Source organism: Anser anser, assembly GCF_964211835.1.
Source record: "Anser anser genome assembly, chromosome: 3".
NCBI classification, from domain to species: domain Eukaryota; kingdom Metazoa; phylum Chordata; class Aves; order Anseriformes; family Anatidae; genus Anser; species Anser anser.
The window spans coordinates 43,027,476-43,050,163 of NC_139722.1; the positions used below are offsets into that span (position 1 = coordinate 43,027,476).

General features: G+C 36.3%; 1 protein-coding gene across 1 annotated transcript; it reads left to right on the forward strand.

The window, feature by feature from the left end:
* Positions 1-796: 796 nt before the first annotated feature.
* MANEA (mannosidase endo-alpha) lies at positions 797-21,049 on the forward strand. The gene is made up of 5 exons (XM_083831522.1): positions 797-1,091; positions 8,500-9,092; positions 12,643-12,752; positions 15,129-15,205; positions 15,894-21,049. Exons 2-5 carry the CDS (start codon positions 8,543-8,545, stop codon positions 16,528-16,530), a joined length of 1,374 nt encoding a protein of 457 aa, XP_083687648.1. The 5' UTR covers positions 797-1,091; positions 8,500-8,542; the 3' UTR covers positions 16,531-21,049.
* Positions 21,050-22,688: the final 1,639 nt, after the last annotated feature.

Sequence of the window (22,688 nt, forward strand, 5' to 3'; positions counted from 1 at the left end):
TTGTATCGACACTGTGAGACACTTATTCCAAGTCCTTTCACCCACATCCAAGGTGAAATCAATGAGAGTTTTGCATTGATTTCAGTGCAACCACAATTCTGGTTGCTGTTTCTACTCTGTCTCTCTCGGGGCTTAGAGAGGTTCTTAAAAAAATCAGTCAAACTGCACCGTGGGGATCCAACTCATTACAGTCACTTTTCATGAGGCAAAGGGAAAAAATGTTTTTATTCTTTGGGGAAACCATGTCGTTCATCAAGGGGAACAATTTGTGTCGAGACAATCTCAAGTACTCATCAACAAGCAAGCTTCTTGACAGGCTTCTAATGTAACAGGGGAAAATGAGCATGTATTTTTTAATTGATTTGTTTGCTAATCTCATTATGGCAACTATTCATACCCCATTTTCACTTAAAAAAAAAAAAAAGAGTAAATCACACACTGACCATCAGTGCATGAAACATACAAAAACCCAATTTTACGCTATTGTGACTGCATGTGAACACATAAGGGCTGTGTAACAGACCAAGCTTCTACCCACACGCTTATTGCTTCTGACGTGGTATGAAGGGGCATCACCCCAACGCATTGGCTTTCTGGAAGCACCATGATCTGAAGTCACCACACAGCAACGTGCACTGTCCTTTGGTTCTCTCCCGGATGAAAACCAATGGTCGACCCTGGAAAGCACCTTAAATCATATATTTAGAGTTAAAAATGAAGGAAAAAAAAAAAAAAAAAAGTAGTTTAAAGCTTTAAAGCGTGAGGAGGTCTAATAAGCAGCTAGTCACTTCCCCACAACACCAAGCGCAGCTAGTTGCTGACAGAAAAGCGGCGGCAAGTTTCACGACCAAAACCCTACCCTGGCAAAAGGGATTCGCGACCCCAGCACCTCAACACCCCTCCGGATCCCTCCACAACCCACGCACCACTGCCGCGGGCCCTGCGGGCCGCCCTGCTCCCGCCGCCCACCCTGAAGCTGCCGCAGCGGCCGCGCATGCTCCCCCGCCCGCGCATGCGCGCCGTGTCGGAGCGGCTCGGCGCTCGGCTTCCCCCTGCGGCCGCCCCCGGGCCGGCCCTCCCGCCGCGGCCGGGTGAGTAGCGGCCGCGCTGCGGGCCCTGGCGGTGGGGCGGGGAGCTCGGGGCGGGGGAGCGGGGCCGAGGCGGGCTCGAGGCGGGCTCGGCGGCAGCGGGCAGGGGGCCGAGGCGGAGGGCGAAGCGTGAGCGCCCGTAAGCTGGCGGCTTGTTTCGGGGAGGGAGGGGAGCGGCCCCGGCGTTGGGGCTGAGCTGCACGAACGGGCTCGCTGCGGTCAGGGGGCTCTGAGCGCCCCGTGACGCCGGCCCGCAGGGAGCTGCAAGTGAGGAGCCAGGCTGCAGGTCGCTGTCTGTGCACGGTCCGTGGATGCTCAAAGTTAGGTGTCTGTGGCTGGGGTCGGAAGGGACCTTACAGACCAGCCAGTTCCACCCCCTGTTACGGGCAGGGACACCTCCCACCAGCCCAGGTTGCCCAAAGCCCCATCCAGCCTGGCCTTGAGCACCTCCAGGGATGGCGCATCCACAGCTTCTCTGGGCAGCCTCAGCCTCCCCACAAACCAAGAGGAGGCTTGCGGTCTGAAGTCCAGCACTATAATCTGTTAGCATAAAGTAATGCTGAAGGCTGCCTTAGCACGTTTAAAACAAAGAAAATACTGCAGGGTTGGTTTTTGTCCTTGTCTCTGCTTTCTCTTTGGAATTCAAAGCAGATTAGCGAAAGATAATAGCTGTTTTATTAATGTTATAAAATGATCCAGGTCAGAATTGTCAAGTGTCAAATCCCTATTTTTAAGTTGGGTGGATGAAAAAGAAACCTTGCATTATTGGAAGTGCTTAAAAATGTGTATATGTATTGTGTATACTAAAATGTAAACTCAGTTATAAAATGCCATATAAAATGTCTTCTCTCATCTTTAATGGTTTTAAAGGGCTTTTTTAAAAAAAAAAAAGTCTTTTTTTCTAAAGACTTGTCCTCTGCAAACACTACTGGAGAAATTCCTTTAATGCTAGAAACACTTCTAACGCTCTCAAAAGGAAAATTGCCCAGGCCAGCCTCTCTTGCTTTTAGTGTTTGTATTTCAGACCCAAATGTGTTATGTGAGTGTGGTTTGGACAGACTCCTCCCCTGAGATTTAGTTTACTAAATGTCACCTGCTCAGTCACTTGGGACCCTGAGTAATGTTTCCAGGTGCATATTTGCACTGTAGTCTCAGAATGCAGCACAGGATCAAGGACAGCCTGTTTGCAAAACATCGAACTTTTTAAAGGCCTAAGCTTCAGCTCTGTCTGGAGCTGATCTGTCACTTCAGAGTGTTCAGGTTCTTCTTCTAGCTGGGAAATTTTAGCAGAAGCTAAACTAAGGAAACTTAGTTGAGAAGCTTTTGATACTTGCTGTGGGCCACCAGCCTCAAAGACTTATGGATGCCCTTACCTACCTCTTCCTCTCACTGAATCAAGAAAGTCAGATTTTCCTAACCTTCTGTTGTTATGCTTTCATTTGTTTGTTATGTTATGTTGTTATGTTTAAGGAGTATCAGAACAAAGAAATCTATAGTGTTTGCTGTTTCTTACTAAAATAGATACTGTTTTATCTGAAAATACTTTCCTTGCATTGCATGTTTCTCTGTTGGGATCAATAAAACTGGCAGGAGAAACAAACAAATATAGGCCTGGTTATATAAACTTGAGCTATCAAAGGACCAAAATGATCTAGAGAAATTAAACCCATTCTTTTCTATGAGTAAGGAAACATACTTATTCTGGGAAAAATGATGGAGGGTAAGGGGGAAAGCTGGGTTACTGTCTGTCACTCTACACCCTTTGTCTTCATAACAGGGCAAGGGACAAACAGTAAAATTTAGAGCTATCTTGCAGAATAGCTGAAGGCAAAAAGGCGGTGGTGAGTGAGGGAGAAGAAAGTACATTGCTGTCAAATGTGGGCTTGAAAGGAAGAAGTTATCCTTGTGACAGGCTCATTGTTAAGATTGGGGAACAGTTTAGAAAATGCTTTTTTTTTTTTTTTTTTCATGGAAGTATTAATTCTTTCTAGGAGGTATAAGGTCTGCCCGGAGCCTTCTCTTCTGCAGGCTGAACAACCCCAACTCCCTCAGGCTTTCTTCATAGCAGAGGTGCTCCAGCCCTCTGGCCATCCTCATGGCCCTCTCTGTCCTTGTGCTGGGGGCCCCAGAGCTGAACGTGGTGCTCCAGGTAGGGTCTCACGAGAGCAGAGCAGAGGGGGCACAAGAAGAATGTCGACCTGTTAGAGCGGGTCCAGAGGAGGGCTATGAAGATGATCAGGGGGCTGAAACACCTCTCCTAGGTATGAAGAAAGGCTTAAGGAGTTAGGTCTGTTCAGCCAGGAGAAGAGAAGGCTCTGTGGAGACCTCATTGCAGCTTTTCAATACCTAAAGGGGGCTTATGAAAAAGATACAGAGCAACTTTTAGCTCGGGCAGACAGTGACAGGACAAGGGGGAGTGGTTTTAAACTAAAAGAGGGGAGGTTTAGATTAGATTCTAGGAGGAGATTCACTCAGAGGTGGTGAGGCACTGGCACAGGCTGCCCAGAGAAGCTGTGGATGCCCCATCCCTGGAGGTGCTCAAGGCCAGGCTGGATGGGGCTTTGGGCAACCTGGTGTGGTGGGAGGTGTCCCTGCCCACGGCAGGGGGGTTGGAATGAGATGTTCTTTAAGGTCCCTTCCAACCCAAGTTCCCTGAAGATTCTGACTTTTTCAGAGACCTTTCCCAGGAAAAATAGCCAAAGGACTTTACGCCATACTTTCCAAAGCACAGAGTGAATGAATGATTAGTGTGCATGTGTATACATATATTTGAAGTTAATTTTGAAAAGATGTATTATAATGCATAGAGGGAGGAAAACAATTCTAATTTTAGAGTAACAAATGCTGAGCTCATTTTTACAACACAGGAACTAGATTTAGGGGTGGTAATAATTCTATAGTCAGATTGTTTATTAGCTGCCAGCTGAGTTGATAGAATGCAAAAGTTTTGGGAAAGGAATAGAGAGCCAATTAAAAAAAATGTTTTATCCAGGATGGATGTTGAGTGCTGAACCATATTAAAATTTGTTCCCTTACAAGGGAAGGACGTAATGTACGTGGACCTCAAACGGTATAGGAAGAAGAGGAAAAAAACAAAAACAGGCAAACAAAAAAACGAGCACTTAAATATATCCAGTTATAGAAATGCATTTTAAAGACTAGAATTGTTTCTAAAGGAAAATTGAGCTAACTTGATAGAAGTAGTTAAATTAGCAGTGATGTAGAAGATGAAAGTGAAAATGAATGTAACCAAATGCTTGCTCTCCTAGTTTGAGAACTAGGCACATCAAATTAAACTTGCAGGTGAGTTTCTGGACTGCAGGTGTTTTTTCATACTGGGCAAAGAAATGACTTTCGGTTTAAGAAGTCTGTGATCCACAAATAGCTGAAGTTGGCTAAATATTTTGATAAAACATTGCCATGCATTGGACCTGTCCACAGGCAGAGACTGGTGATAGAAGCTAATTTACTTTTCCTTCTGATCTGTTATAGGCAGGGTTTTTCTGTTCTTTTAAAATGAATTCCCTAGTCAATAGAAGGAGCTTGAACTACTTTCTTTCATATATTTTCTGTTGTGTCAACGTAGTTCAACAAACTTGGGTTGGAATCCGAAAGTTTACAAGGCTAACTAGTTAACAAGGCATCTTACCAGTCAAAGCAACTGCATATGAGATCTTAACCTGCATAAAGCTGACGTTATTCAGGCATACTTTTCCCTGCTGAGGAATTGCCTTTGGATCCAACAGTCCAAGGCAAGGTACTTCATACGTATATAAAAATGGCCTGTGTTTACATCAGTAAATTGAAGTCTGTTCTAAAATTTGGATGTTGATAACAGAGCATAGCTGTGATTTTTTTATGTCTTTTGATCAGAAATGTATTCTAAGCCTCCATTTTGGAGGCCAAACAACATCACTTCAGTTAGCTGCTTCACATGGCATATGTGCTCAGTCTGTTTCCCTGATATTACTGTTCTGCTGTGGCACTAGTGTGGATGAGCATAATTTGCTCACTGTCTCTGAAGAATGACATAATGCAAACACTGCCAACCTGTAGCTCTTGAATGCAGCTGCTACAGTACAGGTGTCTATGCCAGGGTTGAACTATGTCATCGAGACTATCTTGGCATGCAAAACACAAGCCGTTAGCATAGGTATCACGTACTTGTTTTAGAAATATTGCACTTGAATGTTGAGCCTCTGTATAAGTACATGAGAGGTTCGTAATATGCTATGGTAGACCAGAGTCTGTCCTGATGCTAGTAAAATTTTTATCTGTGTAATCACAAGCTTCCAATGGAAGTACAATTAGTACGTATGGTGCTCACTTTTTAATATATTTTAATTATAAATATTTCATTGGAAAAATGTTTAAATAACAATGTGGAGCACTAAGATCAATTCCTGACGTTTCAGAAAAAAATACTTTATGAGAGTGAAAAAATGCTCAGGAAAAATTTGAGAGCTGTTCTTTGCTTGACAAGCAAAGAACAGAAAATAACAGTTTCTTCAACAGATAATAGGAGAGCCCTAATGAAAAACTTTAACACATTCTAATGATAGACCATAATCCCTAGTGTCATGAAATCTCTTTACAGAAGAGATAAAATAATAATTGCAAAAGTAATTTATAATTGGCAAACCTGTATTTTGTTTTCTGAACATCAATAGTGTGTGGTTAAAATGAAGAAAATTGGAATGCATTAATATATTTAACCAGGTAAATGACATTGTTCCCTTTGAAGGAGGAGGGAGGAACAAAAAATAAAAAATGCACCCTCATCCTGTAGAAAACTTTGCCTGATCCCAAACTTGAGTTAAATTCCCGGAAGTTCGGCATGATAAACTAGAAAGAAGGCTGGGAAGGCCAGAAAAAAAAACATAGTAGAATTAGTCTGAATGTCTTTTAATTTCTCACTAGAAGAAAATTGTTGAGGATTCCAAATAAGGTCTGTGACAGAATTCTAAGATCTTGGGATGGGCTGTGAGCTGTATAAAAAGAGCTCTGTAATTTGATGTAAAGTGATGTGAAATCCATTAAATGAAGAGTCTTAAATAAAGTGAAGTACTATAAGAATATATGCTGTAAAATCATTTTCCCTGACAGTAACCAAGGGTATGGTTTCACAGTCCAGTTGTTGAAAATGAGCTACTTCATTTTCCTTTTCTTCCCTTCCTCCATCTGTGCTGTTAGCTCATTTGTTGGCATTGATGCTGTTATACTTAACTCAGCTGAGTCAGCTCTCCAAGTAAGAGGTTTTCACAGATTTCACAGATTTCTCTAGGTTGGAAGAGACCTCAAGATCATCGAGTCCAACCTCCGACCTAACACTAAGTACTCCACTAAACCATATCCCTAAGCTCTACATCTAAACGTCTTTTAAAGACCTCCAGGGATGGTGACTCCACCACCTCCCTGGGCAGCCCGTTCCAATGCTTAATAACCCTTTCGGTAAAGAAGTACTTCCTAACATCCAACCTAAACCTCCCCTGTCGCAACTTTAGCCCATTCCCCCTCGTCCTGTCACTAGGCACGTGGGAGAACAGACCAACCCCCACCTCTCTACAGCCTCCTTTCAGGTAACTGTAGAGAGCGATGAGGTCGCCCCTGAGCCTCCTCTTCTCCAGGCTGAACAACCCCAGCTCCCTCAGCCGCTCCTCGTAAGACTTGTTCTCCAGACCCCTCACCAGCTTTGTCGCCCTTCTCTGGACTCGCTCGAGCACCTCCATGTCCTTCCTGTAGCGAGGGGCCCAAAACTGAACACAGTACTCAAGGTGCGGCCTCACCAGAGCCGAGTACAGGGGCACAATCACTTCCCTCGACCTGCTGGCCACACTGCTTCTTATACAGGCCAGGATGCCGTTGGCCTTCTTGGCCACCTGAGCACACTGCTGGCTCATATTCAGCCGACTATCCACCAATACTCCCAGGTCCTTCTCGGCCAGGCAGCTTTCCAGGCAGTTTTGTTGGCTATTTTTGAGATGTTAACAGGATTTTGCTCTTTGAGCGTACGAGTACTATGTATACCAGATGAATACCAGGGGTTACAAAAGGCAGGCAACAGGATGAATGGAATAAGGTTCAAGTGGAAACAGAATTTCCCACTTCAGTAGTGTCACAGTGCTAATTTAACTCAAACTATGTTGTTAAAAAACATATTCTAAAATTCCTTATCTAAGTTTATCACTGTCATAGCAATGACAAGTATGGTATTGTGACAATTAAAGCTATATGTCAATACATAGCAATTAAAGCACATTAACAATAGTCAAGAACATTGGTAGGAAACTAAGGTGAGAGATACTTCATAAGTATGTAAAAATGACCTGTGTATACCTCCGTAATTTAAAGTTGGATTCTAAAATTTGGATGTCAGTGGCAGAAACACAAAATCACAGCTATGCTATGTCTAACAGCTGTTGAATCAGAAATTTATTTTAAGATTTTAAATTTTTCTGCGTTTTTCCATTTTTATGCATTTTTTATGCATTATGCATTTTTCTTGTTCCACGAAATTCTGTGGTGACCTAACTTTCATTTCTTCTTTTCTTTTGCTTTGAGTTTAATGTTGAACAGGAAATAGAGTAATCAAGGAATAAAGTAATCAAGGTTTCATTATACAGTTTTTCTTCTCCCTCCTTCCAGTGCTCAAATTTTACTGTGCGCTATTGCTTTGAACTTAGTCCTGGAATTGCACATGCAGCTGTGGTACTGTACTAACAGGCTGCCAGCAGATAACTTGTAGGCTTTCTGGTTGAGTGTATCTTTAATGCTATGCTGATTTATTTATTTATTTATTAGGTAAATCAGCAAATAAATGTGAATTTTCAGATGTGAAAGTTGAAAAGCATTATAGTCCAAAGTGTAATTGGCCAAAAATATTTAGGCAATGAATTTCGTAACTAAACAAGAGGTGGTTGGTCCAGTAAGTGGTTAGTAATAACAAACCCATATTCTGAACATAAACTGTGCTTCTGTCAATATCTCATTTTGTTCTTTATTCTTATTCTTTGACATCACTATCTTTTCAAGGCTTTTGCTTTTTTCTTGTAATTATTTTATTTCTGTCAGACTTGTCAAAATGTAATGCTTCTTAAATAACATCACAAAGATTTCAATTTCATGGGATTTAGTTGGGTTAGGAAAACAGCAAAGTCCAAAAGTAAGACATTTAATAAAATCTGTGATTCCTCAGTGGTAGAACTTTAGTCATTGACATGTGTTCTCAAACCCAGAAATGTTTTTGTTCCTTTCCACCCTTTTAATCTCTTGCGAAAACCTGTCATTTATGCAATGTATAAATGTCACATAATTGTCTCCATATTCTGTTATATAGAAACTTTATAAATAAATTTATGCTATTAAATTAGGTAATAAGAAATCTGACTTTAAAATATTTGTCTTTTGATAGTTGCTGCCCAAATCCTTCTGTTTGGATTCTGAACTATGACATCATGGCAAGATTTCGCAGAAGAACATGCATCATTTTGTTGCTTTTTATTTTGTTTATTTGCTCCATAATGATGGCATTGAAGACTCTGAGACCTGACCGAGCTGGCTTTGGGGACCCATTTGGACTTGGTTTGTTGCCCGAGCTTCAACAACGGACAGAGCTCTTAGAAAATAGACAAAATTCACTGAATAGGGTTCATGGAGATGCTGTAACACAAATCAGCAATATGCATGCTGTTGCAGTCAATACTATGAAAGCGTCTATGCCTCCTGTAAGCAAGTTGGAAGAAGAGCTTTCTTCTCCTAATTATAACTTTCATATATTCTATTATAGTTGGTTTGGGAATCCACAGTTTGATGGCAAATATATTCACTGGAACCATCCGTTGTTGCCACACTGGGATCCCAAAATTGCAAACAATTATCCGAAGGGCAGGCATAATCCTCCTGAGGACATTGGTGCTAACTTTTATCCTGAACTTGGATCTTACAGTTCCAAAGACCCTTCTGTCATAGAAGCACACATGAAACAAATGCTTTCAGCTTCAATTGGTAATGCATGTTAATGTTTCAGAACATTGTTCATTTATCCAGCCTTAAATATTTGAAGGAACATGATTGACCATTTTTTTTTCCTGTGTAGTTCTGCAAATGTCTGAAGTTAGTAAATGTCTTTGTATTTTCAAGGTTTAACCTCTAATCTGAAACCTCGATCTGAAGCTGCTTCTGATGAGTGTAACAGCACAGAAACTAAGAACTGTATTTGTAATCCTTTAGGTGTGTGTGTTTCATGACTTACTGTTAAGCACTGGTATATATATAGAGAGAATATACTATATGGTATATAGAGAGAATATAGAAATCATTGTTAGAATATATTGTCTGTGTATGTTATTTTTGGAAATTGATACTTAAGTTTTAATAACAGTAAATCATGTTAACATGGCAATGGAACAATTTTTCCAAGTATTTGCTGCGTAAAAATTATATTAATTCTTTCAAAAACAGGTAGGATTAGAGCTTTTATGTAACTTATATTTTATGTAGTTTATTCCTAGGTGTTCTCATTAGCTATAAAAGTGTCTCAAGTAAGATAGTTTCAGCATAGCTAATAATGGTTAAAAAATACCTCTTTTTTTTTTCCATACCAAAAATACCTTTTTTTCCAATATAAATTGACATTCCATTTCTTAAATAGGTGGAATATATAAATTACAGTATTTAATACATTTTAATTCATCGTTAGTGTGTTTTATGGCTCTTCTTATGTTTACCGTCTTTAAAATAAGCAGTCATACAATTTAGTATTAAATTCTGAACAGCTTCTATAAATATAGTTGGAACAACAAGACCAGAGTTTATAGAATCATTCAGAGCACTAAATCACTTCAGAAGGAACCACTTTCATTCACTTAGATACTAAGGATCTAAGGATTGATGTAACTGCTATATTCCAATTAGTAGCGCTTCTGTAATTTTTAATTATTGTGGGTTTTTTTTTGTTTTGTTTTATTTTAGATCTAACCTGTATTTTGAACAAGAATTAATACAAAAGTAGGAATTTTCTTACTATTTTAAGTAACAGGATAACTCTATTAACAACAGGAACGCTAGCGACAGTGGAAAAGCTGCTGCAGAGAAAACTCGATGTTAGTTGTCAGTAAGCACTTTTCTTGTCTTATTTAAAACAAAATAATTCATGGTAGTGTGATGAAACATAGCTTTAGAAGAATCTGTGACATCACTCAGCCTCTTAATGCAAATGCCTGATAAAGCTGAACTGGTAGTAGGAAACATCCAAAAGATGAGGAAAAATGCTTTTCTAAGAAAGGAGGTTTTTTAGGACCTCAAGTTATATTTGCGTTTAATCTCAGCAATATGAATGAGTGGTACATGCTCCCTGTAACATACTGTTTGTGATATATTACTTGTACTTGTCAAAAGTTATTTTTTTTTCTGTTGTCATTCTGAAGTACATTTGAAATTTTCTTCAGGCTAGATTTGACAATAATTTACTGCTTTTCTCAGGTCATTACTTCATATCTTTTTTTTATGAGATTAATATTGTGTTATTTTTTGTGTATTCTGAGGTTGACTGTTTATAACTTCTTTTTGTATTTTAGCTGATTTCTAATCCTAATCTAATGCATTTTATGCTATATCAAATAATTTTTCTTTTAGCCTTTTTTGAGAGGCTTTATCAAGACTCTCAGAAGTGGTTCTTTCAGCCAATAATGTGTAATGATCAAAGGCACATAAGAGATTAGAGCAGCAGGAGCCACATGCAGTGCTGCCTTGTGTTATTCTTACATTTCACAATTTTTCCTTATTTAATTTCCTAGTTTCAAAATCTGTTGTATTCATCTGTTATTCCTCAGAGTGCTTGGTGAAACTTATTTTTTGCACCACCCTGTTTTCTTGGTAGTTCCATTTTGAAGTCCTTTGTTTGTCTTGAATGACTATACTCTGATTTAAAACATGTTACATTGCGCTTTTTGTGAGCAAATCAATCCCATTGTAGTCTCCTGAAGTGGTCCCTTGCTCGTATATTTTCTTTTCTGTGATGTAAATGAAAAAATTAAAAGAAAAAAAAAGTCCGTCTTTTCAGGGAAAGAGCAATGTAAGTGTGAGTTAGGAGACAAAATTTTTCACAGAACCTGAAATTTTCTGTTTCCTAACAGTGTAGAAGGGGGTCTTGACAGATGTTGTATTCGAGATACCTTGAAGACTGTAACCTGATTGTGTTTTTGTTGTTCTGTTTGTCCTTAACATCATAATCATTTGAATTTTGTCCTTTCTTCTTGTGTTAAATAAAATATAGGGTGATAAAAATGCAGTAAACTGTTGCATTTTTCTTGTCCTAAAGCAGACTGTCTGTTGGGGTAGTCTGTTATTTTTGATTCCCTTTTTGAAAAAATGTTGAGAGAATATATTGTGGGTAGTCGAACTAACCTCTACTTTGTATAGTGAACTGAAATTTCGGGTTTTGACGTTAGAAGATGGTTGTGTATTCCTTATAATTATGTATTTTGAATAATTTGGGGTTTATTTGGAAATTGTTAGTTAGAAAACTTATAATATTAGTAAAGTGGAATGAATTTAGAGCATATCCCTATCTCTGTGACCTAATCTGTTTACTTAAATCTTTATCTAGTGAAAAAGAACCACACTGAGTTATTGTTCCATATATTTAAAATAGTACTGTTAGGAAGATATTCCTACATCACTATCTCATATATTTCTTTCTGTCTTAACCTTCTTCCTGATATATTACATTATTTCCAGCTACACACCTAAGCGGTCTCACTTGTTTTTCTGACAGCATTTTATTTTAGAAGGAAAGGTTTTAGCCCCTTCTGAAGAGGTATGTCTTCCTTTGCTTTCATGGAGAGCATTAAGAAGACTTACAGCATATGGGCATTGTATTTATTGTCTTCTTTTTTGTCAGGCATAATAACTTGCTTAAATTTTTGAGAGTTACTCAAGCATGTTTTAGGTAATAAATTTAAAAACTAATTTTACCTAGTTGGAAGGGTGAATTACAGCACAGGGACTGCTTTTGGCTATAAGGAAGGTTGTGAGATTACAGTCACTGCTTCTAGGACAAAATGGTTGTTTTGTAATAGAGCATGAAGTATAATGCAGAAATACGTTGTGGAATAAATTTTAATAAAATAAGAATCTCTTTGATCACAGGCATAGGTCTCATCTCTGGAGTGTTCTGTAGCCCTATGTATCATGGTATTCTCTAGCCATACTTAGGCATAGCTATAATGCCTTCAGAGTATTCTCCACCTCCCCTCATCAACACCTAGAGATGTTTCATGCTCTGCAGAAAAGTGGAAGGCGACGGCAAGCTTGGGACACTGACCACAAATCTGTTCCCTTGACAGTTGCTCTTATGACTGGTTTCTTTTAAAATTGGGAAAGAGAAGTTAAAATATACCTTGAGAACACTGAAATTTCATAATTGATTAAAAAGTAATTTGAAATTCTCATTTATATTATATAGATTTTGCATCAAACAATAATTACATCTCATGGCAAGCTATCTACGCGTTACATTTTCACATAATTTAAAAGTGGTGTTTTGTATTTTCAGGTGTAATAGCACTTTCATGGTACCCGCCAGGTATGGCTGATGAAAATGGAGAACCAACTGATGATTTGGTGCCTGTTATTTTGGATTATGCACACAAATACAATCTAAAGGTAAAGTCTTTTAAGACAGTTAAAATAGGAGTACATAGGAAAGAAGCAAAAAAGTAAAAGTTTTCTACATTTGAACCATGATGTAGAGCAGGGAGATTTGTGATGTAATAGTATCTTCTGTGTCTCCTGTTATGTTGCAATTTTTTTTTTTTTTTGGGGGGGGGGGGGGGTCAGGGAGGGAGGGAGGGGTTGTCCGGAAGTAGGTATGTAGTGTCCTTGCACTACACTAAATTTTGGTGAGACCTAAGCAATATTGCCTTATAACTAGAATAATACCATAATCTGTTTTTGTTTGTTTGTTTGTTTTTCTATTTCGGTTTAGAGCTAACGCTTGAAGAATCTAAGATTTATTTTTGCTTTCCTTTTAGGAAATAGTTTTTAAAATCATGCAATATTTGTTGTTGTTGTTTTTTTAATGAGTCTTTGGAGATGAGGGTAGTATTATGTTTCAAAATATTATAGAATACAATGATCTATAAACTAGGTAACCGAGAAAGAAGAAAGGAATAACCTAATTTTTCACATTACCATATAACTTGCTGGTACTCAAGGTCAGGTGCAAGTATTATCAACAACAAAGTGGAATTCAGAATTTCTGTTTTGTATTAATGTCTTTATTCTGAAAGGTATCAGTAAAACTTACCTTGGACAGTTGGGTCGGAAAGATGCTGCTCTGGCTTTAGGATACTCCAGGGTATGACAGGATAGAAAGGCTAAATTACCTGCCTTCTGAAATACCAAATCAGTTAAGGATGACATCTAATCTAAAATCAGTTTTTGATTTTATTTATTTTACCTTGAATGGTTGGGGAGGGGCAAGGGTGGGATGAAGAAACGAAACATATTTCCTTTTATTTTTGTCAAATAATAATAAGTTGACTTTTTGAATGATCTAAGTAGCTGTGTGCATGTCATCTCTGGAGTGTGTTGTCTGTATTGGGCACTAAAGAAATGTTCATCTGTTCTGGTTTTAGGTGGTCAGATTTACAGAAAAAAATCTGTCATTAGTATCAGCTGTAGATCCTTTGTAAAGCAGGAGGAATGTAGGAAGATTAAATCAGATACAGAAGTAAAATTAGCAAACTTGCAAATGCTATGTGAATTTCACTGTGATGTGATGCAGCCTTATATATATGTATATATTACTATTAAAGAAGTTTTATTTTTCCACAAAATTTTCAGATGATATGTTGGAGCTTGTTTTCTAAACCTAAAAGAGCTAGCTGACATTCAGGTCTCTCAAAAGAGCCAGGCAAAACTGAAATAAACTACCAAAGAAAATTGTAATATCTGGAATACAGATACTAAGTAAAGATACTACCAGGGAACCTATACTTTCATTATAATGTTTTCTAAACATCGTTGCTCTAGTAAATGAGTACAGTTAAGTTTGGGGAATGTCAGTAGACCCAAAACAGCATGGAAAATAAATCTGTTTTATTAAAATAAGAAATAAACATGCGCTAAAAATGCAACTCTGATAAAGTTGTCTTTTTGATTTGCCTGTTTTTGAGAGATAGAAATATGAAGTATGAAATTATAATGCTCTTCAACCTGTCCTATCGGTCCTTGTGATTTAGTGTAACATTCTATTTTTATATAGTTTGTACCTAATAGAGACATTGGCTCTACAATGAAATTTGCTGCTATTGCAGACTAGTTGAACGCTTTATTAAATGTATTCTACTCTAAACTTGCTTCTGAAAAACTAGTTGCTTTGATTGATGTAATATACTCCTCCCTTTAATTGTGTAGTTGAAAATGACAAGATTTTTATATTGACATGACTTCATGTGTATGTGAATTCCATAAACCCCAAGCTTGAGTTCAGAGCAGTAGGAAGACATCATATTAGATCTAATTACAGAGGCTTATTGCTGTTGATAACTCCATACAATTTTAAATAAAAATTTTCATATTCCATATCTTAAAATCTAGTCTGACAGTGAAAACTCTCCTTGGAGAATTGTTATCAATAGCAATGCATTCTTTGGAAAATAAAAATTAAAATATTTAATTGGTTAACCGGTTCTTTGACATTCAAATAAATAATCTTTTACTTCAAGTTTTAGTTTCTGTTGTAGTTTTTAAATTTTCTGAAGCATGCTTACTACTCACTGTAGCCTAGGGAAAACAAAAGGAGTGTTTTGTATTAATGAAAAATATTTATTACTGAACGTTCTTGGATCTCAAGCTACTCATCTTTAAGAGTTCAATTAGGTTTGGACTATTCTCAAATTACTAACAAAAACTGTAATGCTCTGTAAGGAGGAAATATTTTTAATGCCGACTGGTACTTGCTTCATATAACAGACGATGCCAAGTATTTAATAATATTTTAGGTTTCTGTTGCTTTACTGCATTTTCATTTTTCAGGTCAGTTTTCATATTGAGCCCTACAAAGATAGAGATGACCGCAGTATGTACCACAATGTCAAATACATCATTGACAAGTGAGTGCTCTCAGAATGTTTCTTTTTAGTTTTGTTACATATTGATTTAGAGAACTTTGATATGTTATCTACACCTTGAAAGAATATATTAAGAATGTGTATTGAGACATAATAAAATTTTAAGACACTTGGTTCATATTTCCAGTAGTACTGAAACTCATTCTGTTTTCTAAATACTGAAGTATGAACTACTTTAACAACTACTTTGTGTAGTTATTCAAATGTACATTGCTTTCAACATTCATGAAATCAATTAAAGTATTAAGTATACGATATATAAATCAGACATGTTTTTATAGTGACAAATGAGCAGTGAGCTATAACGTGTTGACCTGTAATGATTTTAATTCTGCTTGTCAAATTTTGTACAGCTACTGGTTGTTCTGTTCATCAGCGCTACTATCACTGTCTTGTTCCTTACCGAATTAGAGAATTGCCTTTCAGAGAAACGTAATACCTATAGTGCAGTTCTACACTAAATTACTGATTAGCAATAGTTTAACGGATCTTTGGAGATTGATTATTCAATACTTCAGCAGGCATTGGATTGAAAATGGATATGGATTGCTACATTTTGAAGCACCTGTACTGTCTTTAAAATGATTTTTAGAGATAAAAATCTTCAGATTGTAAATCAGTGTTTTTCAAATGGCAAATCTTGTTTTAATGATACTTCTTTGCTTTATAGATATGGAGCCCATCCAGCCTTTTACAGGCATAAGACCAGCACAGGCAGATTTCTTCCCATGTTTTATGTTTATGATTCTTATGTAACAATTCCTGAAATATGGGCAAATCTGTTAACTGTATCTGGATCACAGACTATTCGAAATACTCCATATGATGCATTATTCATTGCTCTTCTTGTAGAAGAAAGACATAAGCATGATATTCACAGAAGTGGCTTTGATGGAATGTATACATACTTTGCCACCAATGGCTTCTCTTATGGCTCATCTCATCATAATTGGGCAAGTTTAAAAGCCTTTTGTGATAGTAACAACTTAATGTTTATTCCAAGCGTGGGACCAGGCTATATTGACACCAGTATTCGACCATGGAACAACCACAACACCCGTAATCGTGTCAATGGAAAATACTATGAGACTGCCTTTAATGCAGCCCTTTTGGTGCGACCAGAAATTATTTCCATTACATCTTTTAATGAATGGCATGAAGGTACTCAGATTGAAAAAGCTGTCCCCAAACGGACTGGACAGATAGTTTACCTTGATTATAAGCCCCATAAACCAAATGTTTACCTGGAGCTGACTCAGAAGTGGTCTGAGAAGTACAGAAAAGAAAAAGAGCAGTGGCTTATGTGAGCTATTGCTGCTGCCTTTGTTTCTTAACATACTGAATGCAATGAGAAAGAAATGGAGAGCTGAAGAATCTGTTATAAAATGTCTTTATTATAAATATGTCCAAATTGTTATATCACATGAATGTATATGCACTACTACTGAATGTGAATTTCAAAGAGTAAAAAAATTATTACAATTGACATCTCTAACATTGGATAGTGTAGTTCAAGAAAGCTTTTTTTTAATAGTAATTTGCATGCTGAACTTCAAGAACGTCTGCATGGGATAACTACATGACTGAAGTAGAACAGAAATTTGGCAGTTATATTTACGTACTTATTCATGTAGTTGTATTCCTAATCAAAGTGGTGCTTTAAACTGAATTTTATCTTGGTAGATCCTTGCAGGATGCATGCCTGTAGTGTGTGGAGTAATCTGCATCTACTGTTTTTATGCTTTGCACATTGTTATTTCTTGATTATAAGATTAATTTGTGGTAAAAACACTGAAGATGTATGTGTGATGCAACAATGGTGTTTGTTTTTTTTTTTTTTAAAAAAAAGCTTTTTCAAAGATTGAGTTCTAAAGAACTGCTGAAAGATTTATAGTTTACTCTATTTGTTCTGTTCAATACATGGTGCGGACTTTTGGATACTGGATACTGACCAATTACATTGTTTTTCTATGTTTGAATTAAAAAATATATATATTTTTTTTGTGGGGGAAAACTCCTAATTTTTTTTTTTTAAATTACATTTTCAATTGATTGACTGCAGACACAGTTTTAGTTTCTTTTTAGAAATGTTTAAGGATTCTAAAGCTAATATATTTCTAGTCCTACAATAAATGCAATTTTAGGTTATGCTTTTTCTTTTGTAATTTAGGAGCGGTGTAGTGTGGTAGCAGTGACAGCAAGCACACATTACTTTTGTTTGAAATATGAGATTTCAATTTTTCATAGAGTTCATTGGGTAGTTCCAGGATAGTAGATACTAAAGTCTTCTAATTGTTCAAGTAAGTTCCCCACCAATATTACCTTTAACTATACGGTGTGCCTGGAAATAAATACTTTTTAGACCTAGGAGTTTCACCTTTCAGATGTAGGGAGTGATTATTAACTGGTTTTCTTACTGAATCTTGAAAAGTTCAAGTCACATGGGCATGTCTCCTTAAGATCCCTTTTTTTGTGGGGGGGATGAGGCAAGACATTTTCATACTTTATAGGAAAACAGTAGACATTGGAATAGTAGACACTGCAGTATTTGTTTATTTGCAGCAAGTGTTTAATCTGTAGCAAAGTGGCTTTTTCAAAAAAACATTTTTTATACAAGGTGCTGATCCTGTGTTGTAGTTAGTATGCTGGAACTGTTGCGACCACTAGAATCCTATAATTTCAGCACTACCCACTGTAATTACTCACACTTTTTACTCAGTTACTCACAGTGCTCTGTCCATGAAATTGTAAAGTGCATGTGGGGACTTCTGGCTAAAAAAGAAGACAAACCAAAAAAGAAAACAGTATGTTTTAGAGTCCTTCTGCTGGTATGAAAAAGGTTTGATTCCACTTATTTGCAATTTAATTCTCTTGTCACTTCTTTGCAATTATTAAAAAAAAGTCACGCAATGCCATCAGCTGCTTGAAAAAATGCAGAAATTGGGTTACAGATGTATAATCTGACATGTTAAAGTGTGCCTCTAGAGTTATTGCAGTCTTACTTGTATTTGTTAATTTTTTTCACGTTCATACTGCGTCTCTGCAAACTCGAAAGTTCTTCTAACAGAAATGTTTACTAGAGCTTATTTTACGTGCACTCAAGTGGATAAACTGAAGAAAGATATAGGTATTACCACAGTCACAAAATTGTGTTTGAGACACATGAAGCACTTGTTAGACTTTTACCACTTAAAAATTAACCACTTTGCCATTTATTAAGGAAAAATGATTTATACATTTTTACTATAACTCCTTTGAATAGCTATGTGTAATTTGTTTTCATAATTTGGTACATGTTTTTTACAGTCCAAAGAGCCCATATATTTATTTTAAATGTAAAAGAATGATTAACTTATTTGCATATCTATATTGCATATATTATTAAAAATTATTCTGGATTCAAACCATTTAAAGGACAAATCTCTTTTTCCCTGCTTAAACTTTTGTCATCCACTCTTCTTCTCTCGCAGTAGTTGTCTGAACTCTTTACTAGTCTTGACAACTGTGCACTCAGCTTTCAGCTTCTTACTTTCTCCCGGTAGCAGTTTATATTTTCTCTGTGACTGTAAAAGTTGCTTCTTTTGTTGATGTTTGAAAGTTTAAAATTATTGCGTAGTGTTGTACAACTGAGATGATCTTGGTTTAAAATATAATTTATGGTAACAACATAATGGATCTCCATTCTTAGAAAGACTGTAATTGCTGTAAAGGTATCATTTAGCCCTTGCTGTGAAGTGATTTGGGCTGTGACACACAGGTGTGTCAATGGGATCTTTAGAAGAATGTACAGAATTTCTGGAAAAATAAATAAAAAAGTTACCTAGTTCTCATCACCTCTGAGCACTTAGCTTAATGTGTTTTAAAGGCTAAATATGCAACCTGAAAAAAAATAAATTCATAGATTAGAATTTAATTTGAGGAGATCTGACGGAGTAGCAGCTGCTAGGACTACCCCATCTGCCTTCCCAGTACTTTCTATATACTTGGAGCAAATATTAATGCAAGTATTAGAGGAAAAAACTAGACTTCTGTGGATGAATTGCTGCTGCAATCATAATAGGTTTTTTGTTGTTGTTGTTTTTTCAAAGTGGTTAAAGTATGCCTATGGGAAAAGATTAGTACAAAATGCAAAGAAATAAGATTCTCTGTTATAAGTGCACATTTTCTGGGGTGAATATATATAGAAGATGATTGTTCCAAGCTTCACAGTTGCATTTAAAAAAATAAAAAATTGAATGATTGAATGTGCAATCAAAATTGGTAGGGAGAGGTGGCTATTCTTAGTTTCAGATCTTAAATGAAATTTAAGGAATATCTAAATCCCATCTCACTTCTGCCTTACACCCCTATTTTTTTGCCTAATTGAAAAAAAAATCTAATGATTACTCAGCATTTTTAGACTGATGAATTTCATTTGATTCATCTTGTTGTAGTATGTTATAGTACTTAGATGAAGTGATATACTAAGTTTATACAAATTAGGGAAGAAATACTATGGGAATACTAAATAGAGATCATGCTATGCTATGCATCTGTACCTACAGAAATACCTGTATTGATTGCATACTACTGACTTGAGTATCACTGGAGGGGAAATGATCTCTGAGACAAGTAGCAAGTCTTTGTGGTGAGAGAGCTTACTTTCAAAGGAAACTCTCTAGGTTCGTTTCTGTTTCTGTCAGTTGTGATCAAGTAAATTGTTTCAGTTCTATGAGCTCAGAAGTGAAGCCCAATACATCTTCTCTGAAGTCAGGATTTATATTAAATCTTGCATAGATCTATAAACTATAACAGAATTCTAATTTAAGGGAAAGAGCATGTGCATATGCTGTTACTCTTTCAGTGGTAAGCTGTAAATTGTTGTGAAGGTAGTTTCTGTACTGGGGTACATGATGTGTGTCTAGAGCCTTTCTTTTGAGGTGCCAATGATTTGTCTCTTAACAGGTTGTTGAAACAGAAGGGTCTTTATTTTTATTATGAGACTTTCTATATATATATGCTGTATATAATTGGAATTTAACATTGCACACAGGACTCTTGGGTTCTATGGAAAACGTTTTACAGGAGTGAGTGTTTTCAGCACAGTGATGCTAGTAGAATATATCTCTGTGTACATGGACAGGGCCATGCTGGTGTATGTGTGGTGGTGGTGGTGGTAAATCTCATGTACCTAAATACTGAAGAGGAGATATAATCTATTTACAAAATAATTGCCATTTAACATAAGTTGAAAATTTCTGCCTGTCTTAAGGTACTTTACAAGTGTCAATCCTTATCCTTCTACTTGCTTAAAAGTGTCAATATTTCATTCCTTTTTTATCTGTTACTTTTGACCACTTCGTTAAATATTGCATAAACTTCTGAAGTGATTATATTTCTCAGACTTTGTAATATTCATTAAGAGAATCTACAAAAACATTAGCACTGCAGAAGAACCTGGTATGTATTTCATATTGTATAGTTATGATTTTTTTTGTGAATGGATGGTGTATCTCAGTTGTGTATTGAATATGGGTAAATAAAATACATTTGTTTCCTTTAATACACTACCTGTCTGTGGCAGAGATGCATTTGCTTATATGCAACAAAAACAAATGTGTGTGTCTATATATATTATACATACATACATATATATGTATGCATATAACTGAAGTCATTATTTGTAAAGTACTATATCATTGTATTAAATTATAGATTAGATTTGGCTACTTTTATGCAAGCAATGTTTTTAATTCCCTATGATGTTTACAAAAAAATAAAGTTGCTTATGTATGAATACTATTGTGAATAATAAACATATGCCCAAAAAGGGTGGCTTAAATGGAATGTTTGATAGCATTTTTTGAATAGTATGAGATTGGAAAGATTTTTTATTATTATTTTATTTTTACTTTTCTATCACAATATGGGTGTAGAACTGAGGCTGAAAACAACAAGCTTATTACAGTGTTTTTTAACAGACAATCATCCATCCTGAAGTTTTTAGGCCTATTTGGATGATATCTTTGGAGGCCAAGTGAATTCACCTGTGTGGGGATAATGTGCAGGTATCTTTGAGTCCTGAGGTAGTACTATATTTCAACAAAGTAAAACCAAAGTTTGTGGTTTAAAATGAAGTTTAAGAAGGATGGGCACACTAATTAATCCCACAAAAGAATGGCTTACAAGAGAATACTAGAACTGGGTCTAAAAAGTTGTTGTTTTCTTAAGGTAAATTGTACTGTTTGGGTGTAAATACTATCAAGAAGGTAATGGTTGCCATCTGACTGTTAGCAACAGAAATGGGAAACCTCAGTATTTGAAAAATATATTTTGTTATTCCCAGCAAACTAACCGCATTGGTGATAAAGGAATTAAAGCTAATTCACATATAGAAACATGCAGTACTGAGTGAATATGTGAATAAAAGTATTTAAAAATGTTGAATAATTTCATGTTTCCTTTGTCTATCACAGTGTTTCTTGGCTGCAGTAAAAATAGAAGACTTTACTCCACAATAGAAATGACTTCTTGAAAATTTTGTGTCTCAGGAAATGCAAGAAATAATCAGCATAAAGCATACTTGAAACTTGAACTTCCGCATGACCCATAATTGACACTGTAGCTCAGTGGACTGTGAAGTACTTGTGCATTTTAAGTAGATAAAATATCTCATAGGGTATTTCATATCACTTCATGTGAATTCAGTAGTAAGAAGAATTAGAAATAACATATGGATTTTATTGCCTTTTTGTTCATCTAATTTGATCACTTTCTATATAGTATACAGAATTGCAAGTTCATTTTTTTTGTGTGTGTGTTAAAGATAAGAAAGACTATCTTCATGTATTTTTCTTTCCTTAGCTGGGCTAGGTAGAGTACAGTGATACAGTAAAAAGTTACCTATAGCTTTCATTTCTTAAACTTCAGTTTAGTTCCATTTAAGTAAAAATACTGTGAGAATAATAGAATATCCAGAAATATAACAATAAAATTTTGAAAAATCAATTCCTTGACCTGCATTACTGGTAGATTTGGAGAAAAATATCTCAAGACAATTATAATTGTGTTAGTATTTTACAAATGAAAGGATACATTCTGTTAAGCTGGAGTCAAGAAAGAAGGCATTTATATTATTGTACAGTGTGATTTTCTTAGTGTAAATGATGGGAACTCTATTCCACTATTGCTACTCTTCAAAGCATATTCAAAAATGGTAACATTTCAAATGAATTCTGAGCTTAGGATATACATAGGTAAGTTTATGCACACACAAAATTGATTCTTTTCCATTTTTGCATGAAAAATATAACTATCCTTGTATGGTAGAGAAGATCTGGTGCAATTTTCAGCTGTTCCCAGATCTTTGCCTGTCAAGTGTTCATGGATTGATCCAGAAAGTCTCTCTTTTGACCCTAGCAGTTAAGGAATGTGGATAAATAGAAGCCGATGGTTCCCAACCATCTTTTATCCAAACATACAGTTT